This window comes from Diachasmimorpha longicaudata, chromosome 2, assembly GCF_034640455.1.
Source record: "Diachasmimorpha longicaudata isolate KC_UGA_2023 chromosome 2, iyDiaLong2, whole genome shotgun sequence".
Taxonomy (NCBI): Eukaryota; Metazoa; Arthropoda; class Insecta; order Hymenoptera; family Braconidae; genus Diachasmimorpha; species Diachasmimorpha longicaudata.
The window spans coordinates 7,122,292-7,144,676 of NC_087226.1; the positions used below are offsets into that span (position 1 = coordinate 7,122,292).

At 37.9% G+C, this 22,385-nt stretch overlaps 1 protein-coding gene across 2 annotated transcripts in view; it reads left to right on the plus strand.

Moving 5' to 3' along the window:
• The window catches only part of LOC135172937 (aryl hydrocarbon receptor protein 1), an 85,575-nt gene that overhangs the window by 30,316 nt on the left and 32,874 nt on the right, over positions 1 to 22,385 (plus strand). For both annotated transcript variants that reach the window (XM_064139462.1, XM_064139461.1), the window contains exon 2: positions 7,160 to 7,350. In XM_064139462.1, coding sequence (XP_063995532.1) covers positions 7,160 to 7,350 — 191 coding nt within the window. The remainder of the gene's footprint in view (positions 1 to 7,159; positions 7,351 to 22,385) is intronic.

Consider the following 22,385-nt stretch of genomic DNA (forward strand, 5'->3'; position numbering starts at 1 on the left):
CGATTGACCAGGATCACTGTCTCACTGATTTTTCTTATCGCACGGGACGTGTTTCACTGTCTTGTTTATGTCCACACCCGTGACCAATTCGATAAGAAGTTTCTTGATTAACGCATTCCGTTGGATTAACTGCATTGTCCATTTGATGTCGACCGACTGAACTGCACGGAGAGACATTTTCGATAAAACTTATCCAACTGTTCTATGACAGTTGATTATCACTAAATTTTTTAATTTTTTTTAAATCTAATTTTTTTACTCATCTCGATAAGTTCTTGCTCTCGAAAAGGTCGATATTATTTCAACTGTTCTTTAATTTATTTCAGATTTAATTCTCAATCAGCATGAGCCTTCGAATTTCTGCCTGAATTAGCGAGCGTCAATCGTATTATTTCCCCTCCCAAGATTTAGGAAAATTTCATAACCGAAAATTTATCAACAATTTTCGTTAAACGTGTATTTTCTAACATATGATGTTTTACAAATTTAGGTTACGCGGTCCGTCAGTCACGATGATAATGCACCCCCTTGGCTTGCAATTGCTGACACATATTTTTTTTATTTTTATTTTTATCGACACCAGGTTGAATATGCATTCACCCTCTTGTTATCGTTTACCCAGAGAAAGTGGTCCGGAAGGCCAACTGACATTGCCATACATTTTATATTTTGTACGTATATATTTTTTTCATTTTCATTTCTACGCTCTTCTGTATGCTGAGAATACGTAAGAGTGAATACTGTATTTCGACATCCTGTCACGGAACAATTGGCCAGATGTCGGGAGAAGCGTGTGGGGGGGAGGGTTTAACCAACAGAAAATTTGTGGTTTTGTTGACGCGTCGAGGTAGTAACTGCATGGTATGTCTTCGCCTTCTTCGGTCTAGTAGCACCCTTATGGTGCGTTCAGTTGACCACGAGTTACTGGAATACCCGAAAATTTTGATGCGACATCAAGGACGACTATGGGGAGGAGAAGCTGGCGATGTTTCTGGGTCAATATTTCAATTCATTTTTTTCTGACAAATTAATCCATTGGTTGTCTTCACATTTTGTGGGTAAATTGATGAATTAATATCTCGAAACACGTCTCTCATCACGTATGTTACATTAAGGGGAAATTAAACCGCTGGTTCCATGTGAACTTTTCCCATTGTATTTTATTCTGTAATTACAGTGTTTTATTTTTAAGCCGACTTCAGTGGCTTAACAGCCCAATAATCGATTCGATAAAGTCCTTTCATAGATGGAAATTAATAATGCTCGAGGAAAATAAGTGCGATAAATAATTTTTTACTTTTTCCAAGAGCTACAATTTATTTAAAGTAATTAATTTTTTGTCAGAATGCTATGGTTCACTTTTCAAATGGTCAAGACCCATCAAATTTAATGTTTCTGGTTCCTTCGGTTGAGCAGCGACCTTCTGGTGCGTTCTGCTAACCACAAATTTTGGAATACTCGAAAATTTGGATGTATCAAGGACAATTATAGACAGGAGGAGTTAACCATGTTTCTAGGTCAATATTTCAATTCAAATTTTCTCAGAAAACACATGACGCAATTGCTTTTCTTTCCTGTCCATTGATCAATTGATGGATTAATCGTGAAAAAAATCAATTATCAAACAATTGATAATTTTTCGGGTGTTCGAAGTTGACGAATATCAGCTGAAGTTGGAAATTTAAGAAAATTGTAATTTGAATTGAAAAACCGTTAATACTTGGCAATTACAAATATCCTCGTAATCCACCGGAAGAGCCATTTCTCCCATCGTAATTACATAATGATGCTGGATGTTAGGCACATTGAGAACAACCGGCTTTGCGTGTCAGGGTCTTTTCATCGAACCAACGAAAAAGAGGGAAAACGTGAGAATGCAGATTTATGCAACAATTCCCCAGTGAAAGAATATATTAACTATCAACTCAATATTTTTCACGGAAATACTGCTGCAATGAATGATGAAAAATGTCATAAAAATTGTTCCGAAAATTGTGGAGCTGTTGAGCAGTGAAATTAATATTGTGATATTTCCTTAATTTTCATAAGTGCTCTATGCTTTAATTTCCTGATAACTAGGGGGAGAAATTTACGTTTCACGTAACGTATACATTCCGACACAATTACAGAGGTACTTCATTTACGTGAAATAAAAATTTTTATTTAGAATTTTCAACTAAATGTATTTATTTCACATACAATATCTTTCTTAATCTAAGAAAAATCTTAGTTTGTCATTAATGAAGAGCATCATGCAATAAAATGGAAATTTACCGATAATTCAAAAAAAAGAATTATTTAGAATTGAATATTAAACAAATTTGCAATTCCCTCTCAATAACCAATTTTTCTGGACACAGAAATTATTTTTTTTTATTACCAAATTTCCTAAAGAATATGTCTCCTAAATTTTACTTTATTTCACGTAATGTTTTTTCTCTTTTTCCCCACCTGAATTCCCCTTGACTAAAAATTTGGTGGTTGTTAATTACCGAAAGCACTCAAAGTACCAACACTGTAGTTTCGTAAAAATAAGTCATAACTCTCGGGTCACGTGGTCACCGATTATCAGGACTGAGCATCAGCATTGATAACGAGACACCCCCGCTGTTTCCCTTTTGAATTTTGTTTCTCCCTCTCATTGCCGACTAGAACAACGGCTGCTGCATAATTCGGTAGATTACGATCGATCTACGGTAATAATTCGGTAACGCTCACCGTACCTTCACAGAAATGTGAAGAATTTCGTTGACATTTTTCATATTCGAATGCTTGATTTTTCGGTGAGTTATATCAATCACCGGGGAACATGCGGGGATTGAGACATTATCTTGTGTCGGCGACCAGTACTTCAATCATTTTAATGAATCACGGGTTTTTTTTATCCGATTGAAGTGTCAGAAGTGACTTAGTACCTCAAAAAAATGGCTGTGTTCATTTCTTGATTTATTTCCTTAAACTCACATTGATTTCACGAACATTTAACAGCTTTTGCTCCTGATTTTTGTGAACAATTTTGCATTTTCATTGATTTTTATTTTATATCACTTTTTGAAATCCTATTTTCAATTTCTTCAATATTGATTTTGTTGTCTAACAAACCGAGGCGACTTGAAACGTGAAAGAAAATTCTTCACTGGGCTCATGCATTCCCCGAAGAAAATGTTCTGTTCTTCAAGGTCTAGACCAAGCGCTCCCCATCAATACGATCCCCCAATGAGCAACTCGGTTCAACCCTCAGCGCTAGTTCCTCTACCCCGGAAACTCGGGCGCCTGGTATCTACCCTCGAAAATCCATAGTGGACCCACCCTTGTCCCAGCGCCTGCGCCCCATCATGTACCTGGGGGAAATGAAATTGGGGGGAGGAAGAAGGGGAATGAGAGAATGTATATAGGCTCGAGTCACTAACAGCACCACCGAGACCTTCCACGAATATAACCCACAAAATGGCGGACGATGGGTTTTTTATGCACCCCCCGTGGACAATCAGACATAATTCCTCCGGAATCACTAAATTTTATTTGTTTTTTTTCTTTGATTTTTCACATGCAGAGCCCGACCGTTGAATTCTAGTGACTCATTTATACCTTCGATTAACTACGATAAACTCAGAAATTATTAATCCCGCAATAATACATCATTCTCCAAATTACGAAGACAAATATTTAATGAAATTGCTGAGAAAAAAAAAATTACTCTGAAATTTCGTTGTCGGCAATTTTGTGGAACTGTCACGGAATTTTTCCAGAACGTTCCGTTATTTTATCTGACTCGCCAGTGAACAATTGCGATACCGTCACGTAAATTTCCCGAGGCGCTTCCGTAATCGGTGAGCGAACTCTGGGTTTCGTAGAATTTTTTCCGTCGAAACCGAAAATTATACAGTTCATCAGAAAAAAAAAATTAACGAATAAATCTACATCATAACTAAAGCCCCGTCGAAAATATCCAAACAACCGAGGCAAATTATATTTCCAAACAGTCACTCCTCATCAGTAAACCGACCCATTAGCCCGGCAATAACGAGTACCTATCGAGACATCTAGCCTCTGGTGGCACTGGTTGGCCCCTCACGCCATGCGCAAATCCATCAGCCAGGGCCTACAGTCAAGGTTGCCTGTGCTCCAACACCCACGTGCGAAACACACCCGCGGGGACTCGAAGATCTCTCAAATGTTGTTCCCTCCCCCCATCCCTCCCTTTAAGCGATGAATATCGGAATTTTCGAGTTTACATTTTGCGGAGAAACTCCACGATATTTATCAGTTGCTGCTTTCGCCACTGTCCACTGGGCTTTGCTTCTCTTCCTCGTCGGCCTCTCCTCCCCTCACCTCCTTAGCGTCGGATGCATTCACCCACTTCCTCATTTTTAGATTCGTAATGACAAAAATAAATGTCTGTCTATAAATGAAAAATGAATACCTGCACGATTTCACGTGATTGCGGGAAATAAATGTTTGTTGGCAATAATCAACTCAATCAATTTCTTAAAAATCTTATTTAGGGTAGCGTTTCAACTGGGGGTTCACAAAGGATTGGGCAATCATGAGGAGGTACTATGAATCGGGTAATTGTAATTTTCTTGAGGGAAGTTTGTTTACGCTGAAGAATTATTTGTTTGAGTTGAATAAATTCTATGTAAATCAAAGACGATTGGAAATTCAAGAAAGACATAAATTCCATTGGTTTCGTGATTTTTTTTGACATATCGAAATTAAAAAAAAACTCCCTAAAAGTTCAGAAAGATCTGGAATTCAAGAAAAATGAAATTTTTTCTGCAAAATTTCATTTCGAAATTGTTCAGATTCTCTAACATTTCTTTTATGATAAATATAATTAAATGAATATCGATATTCAACGTATTAATATTTCAAATATGATCGGGGAAATTTTTTGTTCTCTGTCCACATTCACCTCAGACATTGCCCGGGCTCCCTAAATATGAAAAAAAAATCCAAATAAGTGCCACAAGGTTTACGCATGGCGGATCAGATTATGATCAAGTCCCAACTGGCGATGGATTACAATATGTGGTACGTTGGAGCAACGGGGGATGGTTCTTGGCGGGTGGGCGTTGGTCACCTGGCTAAAACCTTGTCACTCACTTGATTCATACCCCCCTCGAGGGCACTCAATGCCCTGTGCGCATGAATCATGGGAAAAATTATTTTCTGCCTCTTCATCGTGATGAGAATAATTAAATCGCTGATGGAGTTTACGAATAAATGTGGAATGGTATCACATGGGGTTGGTTGGTGGGATTGGGGGGGGTACGCGGGGTCGGTCAGACCCACGCTCCTTGAGTTTGTGTGCCAATGGGCAGTGCGCCCGCGATAACACGGTCGTGCGACCTGGTGCTCTTGGCTTTCGAAAGGTATTATCGATCTGTCCGGTTATCGTGATCTCACGTGACTACTTCGGCGTGCGAGTATTCGCGCAAACACTAATTAATTGACATTTTCGGTGGATCCCAGCCGTTTAGGGGAACATGAATCTGTGAGTTCAGAGGGAATTTCCTTCATTACGGATTAATGATAATGAATAGATTGTTAGATGGATTGTTTTGAATAAATCAACATTTTCCATTAACGATTGTGAAAATTGAAAATAAAATTATGCTCCAAAATTTGAAACGAGCTTCATTTGAATTTTTGATTGTTATTTCCCGGAAAAAAATATTTCTGATTGCACAATGTACGAAAAAAAAACATAAAATCTTATAGTTTATTATTCATTTTAGTCCACATTTGAATTATGATTCTGCTCATTAATTTGTATTAATTCACACGTAAACCATTTACACTGAATAATCACTATTTTCCTAATGAGAAAAAAACATTTTTCATAGGAATAATTGTTTACATTGTAATGTATTAACTGCAAACGCAATTTTTTTTCTCAATGACTTCCCCCTTTTTTCCCGACTTCATGAAGAATTAACGACCGTGAAGTTGCTTCCATGATAATGATAGCAGAATTGCGGCCAAAATGCAATTCGCCTATCGCTAAAGTACATGTACGTACGTAGACTGAAGAATACCTCGGGTTTTTAATTAAAATGCTTAGGGGTTAGAAAGCGTGATGAATGAGATTTCGCCGTATATGGCGCCTGTGCGCCCGAAGAACTCTATTAATTATTGGATGACACAAAATCCATTATCCGGGACGGTTTTAGAAGTTGAAACAGATGTACGGGAGGTGGACGAGGTCGAAAAAAATTCGAATTCGTTTGTTTCTGGACGTTTGAACTCGACCGCGAGGGTCATGCCATGATTATTTGTTAGTGCCTTTCTGCACTGCAAAAACTTATTTCACATTCAGAAAAAGTAACTCCTCTGCCAACCGTATTTCCTCAAGAAATTTTACCTGACGTCATAAACATGAAAAATCATGTGCAGATTCAATATTTTAGAAAGAAAAAATCATTCAAAAATATTGCATAATCTGGGGGAAATTGGGTTTCAATAGAATCTCTCAGATTTAATAAATATACAAAATAATTTCAACGTAACAAACAAGTGGAAAATAAATGGAGAATTCCTGTCGTCACAGTACAGTCAATATATATTTCTGAATGGGATTTCTATTATGATGTATTTCAAAATGAATTCAATGGTTCACTGAATTTAACATCACTCCATCATTAATGCTCTGCACTTTCCCGGCAAACTAGTTACAAAATAATTTTTTCAGCAGATGATGCAATCATTTAATTTGATGATCGAAGTGGAATGATTCTCCTTGTAAAAAATCATCATCATTGACATCTCTATACACGAATGTTACTTTCGACAAAAAGAACAAATTAATTAATAGACTTCTCTCCCCAATTGTCTCCTTAAACAATAATGGTTCATGTGACTTCGCCATTCAGCACACTCAAGTCATTCAGAAAGAATAATGAATATTTTAATGACTATTCCTAGACTGTCAATTACGCACCAACTCAGCCAAAATGATTTTATTAGTATGACCTTCTAGTAATATTAAATTACAGATTTTAATCTTCAAAATTTAAATGATGTGCGTACTACATTGAATCCATGTAACGCAGAAGCTAGTTTGAATCAAGAAGAGTCCATTTCTCTCAGTGTTGTACAACTTCATGATTTATATTCGTTTCATATCACTAACAAATTGCTTGTATTTCCGTTTCAGCTTGAAACCACCGCAGAAAGACGGCGTGACCAAGTCAAATCCAAGCAAACGACACAGAGAGAGGCTCAATGCTGAATTGGATACGTTAGCGTCGCTCCTTCCATTTGAGCAAAACATTCTCAGTAAATTGGATCGGCTAAGCATACTCAGGCTCAGTGTCAGTTATCTCCGCACCAAGAGTTACTTCCAAGGTGAGTTTTATCACCGTTAAAATTAACCTCCACTGTTGCTTCTTGATCATTAGGATTTTTTGCCCTTTATTTTTGCTTTTTTTTCCATCGGTATTTCGTCAAAAGAAAAACAAAGTAATCGAATTATTTTATTATCTCTCGTGGATCCCTCGGCGAGAGGAATTTTCTGGGATAGGTGCACGCGATTTACTCGTTACACTCGGTACCGAAAACAATGAAAAAGGGGAAACAATGGGAAAAAGTGATCAACGAAATTTGTCTTTGTTTCCTTGAGGATTTAAAGAGAGTGAAAAAATGGCGGTTTAATGCACGAGTGATTGTTTTGTTCACGAAATGCATTTTTGCAATTTTAATGATGAAGGATTATAAATCGCCAACGGTTTCATTTTCATTCAATTGAATGTACTTTTTTAATTGCTTTGTTTTTATATTATTAGAGCGGAGAAAATTAATTAATGGTAGTAATGAATGGTAAGCGAGAAAATTATTCATTAATTTCTATTAATGAGTAATTTTGAATCTCTGAATATTTCCGTGTCATTTTTCCAAGTCACCCTGACAGCATATGACTTATTTTATTTCATCGAGACATTGATTGAAGTGAAAAATTGGATTTTAATTTATGAAGAGTAATTTTCATTTTGATTTTGATTCCACAATTTCCTGTCGTACAGTCAGACGTATGACGGTTATATAGATACGTTTTATTCATCTCTGCTCTACGTGCGATGAAATTTCGTTCTCATCAACCGTTTAATTTCTGAAGGAAAAAAAGGGAGAGAAAAAGGTAACGGGATCAAGACAGAGAGAAAAGAAGTGAGAGTAGGGCCCGTGTCCCTTCTGGCGATATCGTGAATCTCGCAGTATATCACTCGGGACTCCTTGAAAGGGCAGAATATACACCGGTAGCCTCAGCACTTGGGGTTACCCTGGCGGGTGTGTATCTTCTTTTTTTTTTCAACTGTGGAAACGGTAGCAGTTGGGTCCAAACCAGTGGCATTGTTCACACCATTTTAATAGGTATTCATTGTCGGGACTTTGCCATCTTTGCGCCGGGGGTGGTTCGTCGCCACCCGTGTGATATCCAGATAATTCGTAATGATTCAGAAATTAATTCTATCGTGATTCAATGAATTATTTTCATTTCATCCCCTTCATATGTCTCACCTACGTCAAATTTGACCTAAATCATTTTTCGATGTTTAATTGTGGATATGTTAACAAACTTATTCTCGAAATTTACCAAATGACTTTTCTACACTTGTGTATCACAATGCTGAGGCATTTGCGCAAATTGCCAAATAACAGTCGCAACAACTGATCTTTCTCTTTCCCAAAAAACGAGGATTTTTATTCCCCTTGAGAATCAGTAGTCTCAACCGTCCGGAACACCCGTATCGCCCCGTTGAATCGTGTTGGTCTTGGGGTCACAAGGTTGCGAGATCTCTCACACCGAAGCGACTAATGTTTTAGCCTGTTAACGAGAATCACTAAAGCACAGGCAAACGTATCTCCCGCATCCCCCGACTATTTTTAAAACGAAAAATTTCCACCCGAGTATTTACTATTGCTGGTAAAACAAAATAAAGAGAAAATTTCGCACAATGGAATTCATTCTGAGAATGGGGATTGGAGAAGCAACCCCGGTAGAATCTAGCCGTCCAATCGCGGTTACGTGCTCCCTACCTCCATTTCTACTATGTAAATTAATTAGGCCCTTGGTATGCGCTGATTTTTCAACGAAGAGAGGGAAGACTCCCCTTACCACCCTACCGCCCCACCCACCCGCCCACTCAGTACGCGCTCGTCCTCTCAATGTCTTTTTAAATGTTATTTTTGATCTTCAATTTTTTTTATTTAGTTTCACTTTGACATTCTCAGTCTTTTATGCAGCTCCTCCCCTTCTCATTCTTGTTCTCTCTCGTTTCACGAAGATAATGGATCTCTTCATGGTGTGGCTACTTGGTGACTGTACGAGGTCCCACAGTTGATCTCAAAAGGGGTGATTTTCTCAGTGTCGAGAACCACCGAGCTAGAGAATTCTCACCAATTAATTCACCCTCCCCCATATTTTTATTCAATTTGTTACGAAAATACGAAATTATGCTGTGATAAGATTTTCCCTTGTTTTCGATTTAATTTGACGTAATTGAAGGTTGTAATTAAACTCCGCGGTGTGTCATTATGCTCATTCAGTAATTATTTTTATCTAGTAGCATGGAGTCTTTGTTGGCATTGAAATTGTCATATTCAATGGTTTTTTATTTTTCTTTTTTTATGCTTGTAAAAAAAATTTATTTACCCCAAAAATAAATAAAAATAGCTCAACTTAAATTAGTTCTTCTTAGATTTTTTGGGAGTGAAAAATGCCTGGATTTACAACAGTTGCAGATAATTGTGCAAATGTTACTCTCTTCCTTTTAATTATCGAGGCACTAACGCCATAATTTCTCTTTCTCCATTTTGCCCGCGGAAAAAAATTAATAAAAAATTACCGTACCTTTCTATAAAAATGTCTGAGTCATCGTTTCTTCATCCTCCCTTAAATTCCATCTAAATAATTACCTTCTTTAAACCAGAGTCACCTCATGCATTGAATCACAGGAATTCAACTCATTCAAATAAACTTAGATGAAATAACGATTACATAAATCCAATTAATTACCCTTTGAATTTAAATTGGAACGTCGTAGGGTGACGAATTGATCTCGCCTGTGTGCATGGATTTGATGGGACATTACATGTACAAACGTGTGCCCTCCACGGACATCATGTCGCGGTGGTGTACCCTGAAGGCAGAAATGGGGCGGAGGGATTGGGATTATTAATCTGGTGCAGTTATTAATGAAAGGGGCTAGGCACATTACACGGACCAAGTCCCACAGAGCTTTATTCACACTTCTACTCTGCATTACTGTGGAGTCGTATGTATGTACACCGCGGGGATACCAGGAACTCAATTTCCTGGTGAATTGAACGTTAAACTCGTAATAATCCGGGAATGATGGCTAAATAATGTCGTCCGCTTCACGTTCACCACGAGATTTAATTAAAATGACAGAAAAACGTCCAATGAAATTCCAAAGCTAACCAAAATTCATCATTTGGAATACCAGTACCTGGAGAGAAATATTCAATAAAAACTACGTGTCTTTTTCGGAATTCCGAAGCAACATCCAGTGAAGGAAAATTTTACGCAATATTTTCACAGCGTTTCGTAATTTTTATCTAAATTTTTAGTGAAAAATTGCATTACCGTCACGGAAATTTTCTTAGTCATTTTTGAAGTCGATAAACGAACTCAAGTTCCGCAAATTTTACTGAATACTTTTCTTCCCTTTGACGTGATTATCCTTATGAAGACCTGGACCATGTTCTGTGGCATTGTCCTCTCCATGATCGACATAGAGATCAAGATAGATATTTTCCACCTCATGACACTCGTACATTTTCAAAATCATCAAAAAAGAATGTGTCCAAGTACTCAGCAAATTTCTTAATATAACTTATCATATTGCATATAACTTTATAAACCTGTAGGTTTGGGTAAGCCTAAATAAAAAAAAATATATATATACGTCTCTCGGCGTAGAATCAGTTTTTAAAATATTTAAAGAAAGTCCATGATAATTAATTTCCCTCCATCAATTAAATTCCAAATCTAGCAACAAATTAGTGTCAAGTTAATATCAAAATTATGCGATTGCGGGACATGACCGACAGCCCAATGCCCACAGGTATTGTGCTCCCGTTGGGCACATAAGTGACTGCTTGACCGCTCAATATATCGTACACTTGAATATATCATAAAAGTCTCGTAGGATATACCCTACTCTGGGGGGCGGGAAGGGGGTAGAGAGGGTAGGAGAAGTGGGGGGATCCCTTCTGGTATACAACGGGGTATCGCGCCGTCGTATATACGAAGATACGACCCGGAGATACGCTTGCCTCCTCGTTATTACTCCTCATTTGCATTTTTCCCATTTCGTATCGCGGGCACCTGGCCACAAACCGCCTCTCCTGCCATTCAGACATCTACCACATTTATACAACCACCCGAAATTAGCCAATCTAAGGTATCATTGAATTGTGATTTTATTCAAAATTGGTAGAGATTGATAAAAAAAGAACTAAAATTGAGGAATAAAATTATACTCGACTCGAAATGAGACATTATCGATTTCAGTTGAGGAACATTGGGCATTATGTTCAGATAATATAGCACAGATATTCGATCGATTCATGGTATGGTTCAGGTTGAAAATTGGTGCTTTTAGAACCCTACTAGTCCATGACTTCGATTGCACTCAGTTTTCTCTCAATGTATCGAATCGATGATTAATTTTTTTTTTTAATTAAATTATCAACGTCGATTGCGATAGATCTTTTCGCTCAACAGCTTCTGTACTTCACACCGAATTGTTGGGCGTTGGGTGATCGGCAATAAATCGCCCGCAGTTGACAAGGCGTATCGCTTACGTCACTGGTGACATTATTTATTTATGCTTTTATTTCAACGTTCAGTTGGTGATAGATATTGAGCGTTCGGTTATCGGTGCAACGGCTTTCGAGTTATGTACATTAACGGGTGACATGTTACAAGTGACTTACATTCAATTTCCGAGGAGGTACACAGTTGTTTATTTGTCAGACTTCTTTTCAGATGGAACAGTTGAGGTTTCGGGAGACAGGGAGACTTGATTAATTTATACTGGACGTAATTGTTTCATTGATTATGCGCTGTAAGGAGGCAAATGAGTGTGTTAATTGATCGATGAAATTAAATGAATTGAATCCAATGAATAAAATTAAGGGGCGAAATATAACGGCTTGATTTTATTCACAGAAATAATTCAAATTTTCCGCATTTTTTACAAAGTAAAGTACTTTTCTTTATGGAATAAAGTGGATATGATTAAAATTAACGAACTATTCATCATACTATCAATGACACGTGAGTTTCGTGCCCATTCATCAAAATGGTATCATTCAATGTTGAAATTAATTGCCAAAAACACGCTGTGATGCCCCACATTCACAAATTAAACCCTTTTCGATTATTAATTAAAAATTCTCCCATAAAAATATGCTTCCGTCTCTCACCCATAAATATTAATAAAATTCCCCCACCAAACTGTCGATAAATAACAGAATTAACGTGTTATTTGTTTCCTTTTCACCACCCATATGATTCCATGAAAAAATTAAATTTACCGGAGTTTAAGTACCCAGCTGCTCTGCATCAAGCATTAGCTTCTGTCTCCACTTCGTATCCCCGCAGATGTACAAGTGATATAAAAGTTGCCAGTTGACGTGTGTAAAGAGAAAGAGAAAGAGACTCTTATAAAGTAAAAATCGAAAACGATCGAGAGACAACCAGCACCTGTCTCTGTCTGAAAAACCGGCTGAGCCCTCAACCACTCGATTCTCCAACTAATTGATGATTTTATTCTCGTTTAAACCCAAAAGTTGAATTTTATTCATCTTCTTTATTTTTAATTGTCCTATTAAGAATATTGCAAACATTTTTTTCCTGTTTTTGTGCACAACACTGACGATTTTGAAATGTGATAAGGCAGGCGATGGGGGAGAGAGGGGAGAATGTAATGCGAAAGGGTGTTATTAGTTCAAGGCATACGATACCACTGTATACGAATAACAACATCGCAGTATGGATCGTTCGTTTTATCATGAGGGCCTACTGTAATTGCAAGAGTTTAATGCCGGCAATCATTTTAATTATGAATCGACCCTTTTTCAAGTTGGGTTATGCTAACAGAATTTTTATAATCACGGAAGCTGATGTTGTAGCCATTTGAAGGATATTATTCGACGGAATAATGGGAAAAAGTGAATTTTAAGGAAATATTGAGGTAATTACAATGGTTTTAATTAAATTTCGGTGTAATGAGCGATTGGGAGTTACGTTTAGATGTAATGGGCCCTTTGACGAGGGCCTGAAACAATTAATTACTGGACGAGAACGACAGAGATGCTCAATCCATTCTCGAGCGCCATGATTTTCAAATTAAGTCAATTAGACATCATTAAAGCAATGATTTCGGCTAGTTGATTGCAGTTTTAGAATGCCAGACTTTTTCTGACTTTACACATCACACAGCATGATTTGATGAAGGCTATTATTTTAAAATACTCCATTAATTCGCAATCAATGACTCGCGAAATGTTAAAGTCTGCAAAATCACTAAAATTAATCTCTAAATAAAAATCGAGATTCGCTTGGTCTTATTTCAACGTTTTGCAATAGATAATTACACGATGTCGAAGATGATTTCACATGATTTTGAATGGATTTCATAACAAATTGGCGCCATCCTTTCAGAAATGATTAAGCTCTCGAGAGGAATAATTACACATCAGGAACAATTAAAATTTTCAGAAAAAAAAACATTCATTAAGAAAAATTTTGCAACGATAATAAATCCTCTGCAGATTGATCTTACGATAATTCCGTTGATTCCTCTGACGTGCCGACTACACATTAATTCATTCAGTTCCCCCTAATCTGCGCCGCGAATGCTGCACAGACGAGATCAGCCCCCTCCCACCCCGATGACCAGAGTAAGTGTACGTATACACGTACTCCAGATAAACTCATAATAGAGTCGTAAAGACACGGCCAGCAGTCCCTCGTACTTCTGTATTGCATATAAATACAAATCTCTCATCCTCTCTTTGCTAGACACATCCGGAGAATAATCGAGGCGCATCGAGACGTGTTATTTAACCAACTGACACGAGTAATTTGTTAACTGGGATATTTTTTCAAACTTCGTCAACTAATGTCAAATTTTCATTTGACGTTAACGTCAAAAAATTGTACAAAAATCGCCTTTATGACAAACCCTGAAATTTCCATCTGTATTTTTAAAAATGTATTTTGTTATCCCCACGATTTGGGCAATTGGGAATAATTAAATGATATGACATACAGCGCTGCCAGTGGAAATGACCGTTATGGGCAGACGGTAAAATATAAATAGTCAATGCATTACTTCAAAGATGATTACACCTGATCACCACCGAACTGATCAAGTGACACAATTAATATAATCGGCTCATAAAACCTACTATTCAAAATGCTGATAAATCCTTGATGAAGTTTAACATTTTAAACTCACAACCTAGTTAATTATATTAATCATAAAAAATCGATTGCTCTTCATGACATGAAAATCAACAAACGTACAATGTCTTGACTACGAAACTGTATTGACTTCCGAATTACCTCCGACTTTCGTGCAAGAGTTGATAAAACGTTTGAAGTGGCTTGTTAGTTTTTAATAAAATTGATAAATGAATGGGAGATATCAAGATTACCTTGAGTACGTGATTTCATCTGGAAGTCTTAAAGCTCTCGAGTCGGAACTTAAAAAAATACTATAAAAATAAACAATTGAGAAAAAAAATAGGTGGGTGGGTGGAGGGGGGGAGAGGGGGGATTACGTGATCGCACGCACGTCAACCCTCCACTGGGTGGTGTAATGGTGCAGCCGTGTTAAGGTCTTTTCTACACGAGCGAGTACAAGAGGGCCGGTCGTATTCACTGGATATAGTGGAGAATGGTTTGTATGGGGAGTATGTGGTGCTCGTGAGGTTGGAGCGACGTCGCGAGACGCCTAGCACGCATCACAACCGACACGCCAACCTGACTGAAGGCCCCGCTAGAGGTTTTCTTGTCACTACTGACCCAGTGAACAAACACACGTTTGCTTTTTTTTTCAGTGTTTCGAGGTTGTTATCGACGCCTCTACAATTATCGGACGACTGCGTTGTTTGTAAACATGAATTTTAATTTAATTACATTGGCGCATTGAACATGGAAAAATTTCAAGTTTAAGTTTAAAAATGAAATTTCCGGGGCCACGAGAATTTTTATTTCTACCTGGAGAAAATCGATTGAAACTAAAATACATTTTGATCATTATCTTTAAATTTTTCATAAGTTTGGGGATTGAAATGAGATTAGGATTGCTCAGGGTACTTTCTTATTTGAAAAGTTCAGGCGATTCCCAGGGTCGTCACCGAAAAAATACGACAATGTTCCGTAATTTTTTTTGAAAAAGTGGCTTTTTGCAGAAAATTTCGTTGGGTTTCGTTTTGAAAAATAATTTTTACGTTTCACTTATTTCTATTCAATTTTCCTCTCCGTAATTAAATATTCTAGGCAATTCTTATCTCATTTTTTGTTGGTAGAATAAAAGAATGAAGCTCAAGATCTCTCAATGAGTATAAGAAATAAAAGTTTTTAATTACCCATTAGTCACCAAAAAAATCCGTTACGGGGGCATTGAGAAATAGAAAGGACCCGGGTAATTAACGAGACAAAAATTCCCAGTTGAGAGAGATGGTCCCCTAATCGCCCGCTAAATGCTGCAGGTAATTTGCCAGTCTCCGAGGAGTGAAGAACCGCGGAGACAGTCACTATGGTGGAGGAGGTATTTTATTGTATCCCAGGGCAAACGACACTATGTGGGCCCTGGTGACTAATAACACCATCAATCAGCCGGTGACTTCACACGGCGTGTATAATGCCAGCCCGATGCTGTCATGATACGCGTGCTTTGGATTTGTTCCGCTGTCAGAGGTCATGGACATTTCTCTTTTTTCATATTTTCCAATGTTTTTTGTTACATTGTCCTGAGCTTGGGAATTAAATTCTGCACCATAACTGCAACTGTTTTGAACGCGCAATCCAATCGAATGCTTCGAGGTATTGGCCAGGAAAAATTTTTGTTTTACTTTTGAAATTTCGAAATGATTTCCAGGAATGAAATCCATAAAATCCACCTCAACTCTTCATTTGAGACCACATTTTTCAAAATGGCCCGGATTTTTGAGTGCGCCCTCTGAAAGAAGAGATTCCCAACACCCCCTCCTCCCCCTGATCGTCAAATAATCTTTGAAATCTTCTCAATCACTTGTACGTCTGCTCATCGCAAGTATCTCACGTCGACACGGTCGATTGACGTTCAATTGAGACCCACCCGAATCAACTACAACACCAAACATATCGTTTTCCACCATTGGGTAACACTCCGGGGGGTTGAACACACAAGGGAAAGCAATTTCCCCTCCACTCCCTTCGCCATCAGCATCGCCAGTATCGATTACAATCACAGTAATTATTATTTAACGTCTCATCCCCTCTCGAATGACATCAAATGAGTTATCTTAAAAAGAAAATGGAGTTCGGAACTGTCAAAATGAATTTTTGAATTTTTCAGTGTCCTCGTATTCTCCTACATTCGCTCCTCCACTTATTCGAGGGGGGGTAAAAGGTGTGCGCCGAGGCCAGCGACCGACTGAAAGAGACAGAGAATAAATAAGGGTAATTTCTGCGGGGGTTCATTTCAACTGAAACAAAGGCACACACCGGGAATTAATTAGTAGGCTCGTACAACTAGGTATGTGCCAACCACCCCCGTTCACAGCATATGGCACGATCGCATCATCGGGCTAGTCCCCACAACACCTGGTCCCTCTCCCCCCCCCCTCCTCCACCCTCTCGACTATTTCGTCTGGACATGAGTTTCAGACCTGGTCACTACAGGGTGGAGAACGGTGTAACACGCATCGACGAGCCCCAGATGATGCACGAGGGAGCTGGGGAAAATTCAATTATTTGGGTTTTTAGAGTGGAATGAACAGTTTTGGGGTTGAAATAATATTTTAGGGTTTAAATTTCCTATTTCGTAAGGGAATATAATATTTTGAAATATTTTTCCACTGCACGGAAGGAAATTTTCCCTGATACTTGAACATAAAAATAGATACAATACTTCATGACATGTTAATTTTTTATTTGCAAAAATAATTGACTTTTAAAAATTATGGAACGATAACCAACTGCGTAAACAAGATTTTCCAAAATGCTTTTCATTTTTTTCTGTTCATCAACATGCACTCCATTAATTATTCATCATTTATCTCTCCTACCGAGTTCAAATAAAACTGAATTAATCTCCATAAAAATGAATAAAAAATTACATAATCAGATTCCCGTGATAAATACGGTAGATTAATGAATGAACGGATCCATAACTTCATAAAGATCACGAAAAATGTTATCCACCTGTCAGCCATTGGTGATGCTCTACAAAAGCCGACTGTGAAAAGACACGGTTATCACTCGCGTGAGAGGTGCTTTCACACGGAGGTGGCCAATACCATCACGGGGACAGGGGGAAGATGGGGGCTTTGCATATACCACTACACAGAAACGATACAGATAATTCCCTTGCGCTTGTGTATGCGAATGTGCTATTCACGGAGTTCTTGATGCGCAAACTTTTAATTACGCCCTGAACACTGTTCTTTTCCAGGGCGCAGCCCGGATGTTGAGGAACCCTGTCGATATCTCCAATTTAACATGGCGCAAAAAATCATTGCCGTTCCATAGAATTCGTTTCTAGCAATTGTCATAATTTTCCCATAGATTCCCTCCGCTTTCATCAATTTTTCGCCCCCAATTTTTAAAAAATGTCAGCCCAAACTCATTAAATATCACTGACGAACCCCTGAAGTGGAAAACATGGAGTTCCCCTCCTGCCACACCTGGCAATCGCACAGATATCGGCGGGATTACTCGTAATTCACAAGTTTGTATAGTAATCACGTGTATATCAATCCCGCGATACACATGCAACTTGTGACGCCGTAAGAAAAACAATAACAGCGAATTGTAACACTCGGAAACTCGTGTGTGAATATGAATATCCTCGATATATCATCTGTCAGTGTGATTTTTATGGAGAAATTAAAATTAATGAGCTTAATTATGACATGCATCACTCATTGAATAATCAAGGTCATGTGGTTATTGCGCATTCGGTGATGAGTGATGAATGATGTGGCGAATATCGCGTGGATGGATCGGAGACACTTAAAAAATGCGTAAAACCTTTGGCTGCAAGTTCCTCACCTCCTTCGAATTTTATTCCCATTCAAATTTGACGTAATTTTGTGAGTAACAATTCTATGCTAATTAATTAACTCAAAATTGCTGGTACCTAAATAATATAGAAAATATCGAAAATGATCTTCAAAAATTAAATAAATTCATTCGAAAGGAGTCGAAGCAGAATTCAGTTGCAACTGCAGGCTTCAGTTTAACAGGTTCATGAGGTTCATAATAATGCAATTAAATAAATTCCTGGAGTGAAAATCAATCAATTATGATCTCCATGTGATACTCCTCTCGAGAACATTCAAAAATCTCCACTATTTAGTCCTCAAAGTGCGAGAATAATTAACCAACCCTAGAATTCGAGGTACAATAAGAATGAAAAATCGTTGAGCCTTTAAAAATCAATTAAATAGAGGTTCAAATGGGTTCGACGCGAGTATCGATGTCAATATGTTGGGCCTGTTACCCGGATGATTAACCCGACACGATATTTCACGGGTTGGGAGCGTAGAAATAGGCGTGTAAAATGATTAGCTGTAAATCTATTGAATGATCGTTCCTGTCAGTCGCACCTGGATGACTCCCACAGTATCATATACACTCACCGAATAACGTCAAGGGGTCCAAAGGAGACGAGAACGCCTCTTTCATATAATAACATCGTGGTATATACATTTGGGTGGAGATGGAGAAGCAGCTGAGGTGAATTTATTGGGAGAAATAAAAATCTCTCTTTCTCTTCGATTTTAAGGAATTTTCCACTTTAATTAAGTGATTCTTTATTTTCATTTCCGAAGGGGAGGAAGGCCCAGAGAACTGGGTCAGTTATTCTATAAAACATGGTCTCGCAAAAAACGGGTCAAAGGACTGCTCTTTCGAGTTCTAATTACTGAATTCTATCGGTCCCAATTACCGAGCTATTTTGATTTTGCATTAAAGCACATAATTAGCCCCTAAATAAATTCTAATTTAAATTTCAACTTGACCCATATCTTAATATCCAGCATGAGTGCCCATCCCAGCCTCAATTGTTCAATTTCATTGATCTACACCCCTAAAGTCACCCACCAAACATAGAAAATCCGCGGTATTTCAGAAAACTTGTTACAAGAATCCCAGAATTTTCCTCATTCCATGAAATACCTTCACCTCCATCAGCCCTCACCAAGAATCCCCGTTAATTATGCATGATCCATGTCGTCCGCATACCACTTTTCCTCCCATGGAATTGAACCACCTCCACCCCCCCCCCTCTGGCCGGTTTCCATCAACCAACCCCTCACTTCCTTCCATTTTTTCACGATAAAATACCTGAACGAAGTTCCCTGAAAACTTATCATCCAGAAATTGTTGTATTTTTTATGGAAATTGTAGAATGAAAGGTAACTGACACGAGGGTGAAAACGAGTGGTTATTATAAAATCACCGGAGAGCCCCTAACACACTGAAAGAATACGAGTTTTGTGTGTATGCTAATGCGAGTTGTGATTGGGGACGATAAACAAAGCAATTATACGTTGAAAAAAAAGGGCAGGATCCCCCATAGGTGAAGGTACAGCCAGGCACCCCCCTTAACGTACACTAACACTGTTACAATAATTTTTTTTTTCTTAACTACCACTGGCTCAACCAACCACTGCTATTTCACAAGGACAATAAAGTACTATCTTGGATAAAAACATTTTTATACCACTCGGGAGTTTATATGACTTCTTTACACGAAGATGTTTTTTTTTCTGAAAACCGTGGAGTTTTTAAGCTTGAAAATTCATGGGACTTTATTGGATGAGGTGATTAACACGTTGCAATGTGTATTGTTGAATAAGTTATAGAATTGAATTTTTAATTAGCTGATGGGGGGAAATCGTGGTTATCTTTGCAGGGGAGAAGGAGGAAATGGTATTTCTACGTATTTTCAGTTTTTATTGATAATGGAAAATTTGCTGTACTTATTTAAGTGGAAAAAGGATTTTCATGGGTTGATAGATGTTGTCAATTCTATTCAATAAATATCTGGAAATATGTCTGAGGAAAAATGATTCATCTGGCTTCACCACTTCATTGGTGGGTTAATTAATATCGAGATGATTGAACTTTAGTTTTTTGTCAAAACTCTAAAAAACGTATAGTAATTTTTTAGAAATAATTTTTGCCACGTATTATTAATTCATTACTTATTAGTTTGGTAATGTAGTTTTTCTGATGAGTATGTGGGAACATTTAAAGTCAACATTATAAATCTCCTTGATTTAATATATTTCTAATTATAGATTACGCACGAGGGGGATGATAAAGTTCTAGTTTAATAACAATCCTGAATAATTTTTTCACTTTATAGTCTTTATCGTTATCGAGTTCTGTAGTTTTATGTTTGCAGAATGAGTTATTTGTTGAGTTGATGGTGAATCATGAAGATGTGACGCGCAGATGAATATAGAGGAGTTAATAACCCTGATTAACGGAATCGACGGACCAATGTTAGCCATTATGTCATGGTATGCTGGGTACTGATTCCGTTGATCGGTTGTATTAGGAGAATTAAAATGGGATAGCTGCGGACGTGATATGAAATCATTTGATGGAGAGCTAATGAAATACGGGGAGTAATTGTGGGTATTAATGTGTGGAGGCTGAAGGATACAATTGGTTTTGTGGGAGAGTTGCCATGGGGAACTGCTGGCTCGGATGTTCAATCGAAAATTATTTTAGCAGATGTGGTTCCAAGATCGCCGATTGGTTAAAAATACTTCTAAGTAATTTTAAAGGGAATTCCCTGTGGATTAATCAAGCTTCATAAAAGTTAATTTTCATTTGCATTCTCAGTTGTCATTTAACCATTAATTTGATTTTCTATTTAATGTCTTTACTTGTTCATCATTACGTAACGAAATATTAAAACACTTAAACACTTGTACTATAGTTTCCTATTTTTTTACGGAATTAAATAATTCCCTACATTTTAGAGATTTTTAAAAAATCCCTCAGCATTTAAAAATCTTATCAAAATAATCAAGCGCTCCCTCGAAATTTGTTCTTCGCCGTTTCCATGCTCTTCGATTATTTCCTTTTCTGTGAATTTTAAATACATTTTTATCATTTAAAAAGATCTGATAACTCAGCGATCGACATAAGTATCGCTGTCTGGAAGGAAATCAAGCGGGCACGTGGCACCACGTGCCAAGGGACAGAAACCGATGAAAAAAAAAGAAATGTTAAAGGGTCGGTGGCAAGAGGGGAGGGGGGGAGGGGGGATTCCAACCGAGAAATAATGGTCCCAATGACAGGGGGTCGAATCCATTTTTAAACCCCGAGGTATCCGTATACATAGACCGTAGAACCTCCAATCTCTCTTTATTTCCCTTTCTCCTCTATTCCGTTGATACTTAAGTATCTTTTTGAGGTAATAAATTGCCTCTGCCATTGATGGATCAAGGGGAAGAGATCGAGTTATCGAAGGAGAACGGCCTTGGCTCAAGCGCCGGATCAATTTCGTTTGGTTTGTTCTACATATTGATATTAATGATCTCCCTCTCCCTTCATTCACCTAGTTTTGCGGACTGATATTTTGAAAATGTTGTGGGGTATAATTTGAAGATCGTCGTCGATCGAAAAATTAATTGTGAAATTAACTGAAATGGCAGGGGTAAGTGGAGAGAGGGGGTGAATGAGGAAGTTACTCGGGATTTCAAGAAGAAATAGAGGAAGAGGCCACGGGTTTTTCTGTGCCAGACGATATCGATTCTCGGGCTGACGTGGTGCCTCCTACACATCGAATAGAAGACAATACCCACGTTCAGGGTACCATAATACGTCGTAAATGAATTTCATGAGACTAGCGTGGACGTCAAAAATTTTGAGTTTCGATACTGTTATAGATATCTCGAGTATCAAAAATTCTCTTCAAATAATTTTTCCCCGAAAAATTTTACGTTTATCTCAGGCAAATCATCGAAAGATGAATTTCCTTGTGCATTTTACTCCACCCTGATTTAAAGTGTCCAGTTGAACCGTCCCTCGTGCGCTCGTATTGCAAAACCTACGGCATACCCGTCGTACCCCGTCCTGAGTATTAAATATCGGTATTGAATTCTCCTCCGTTCCTTCA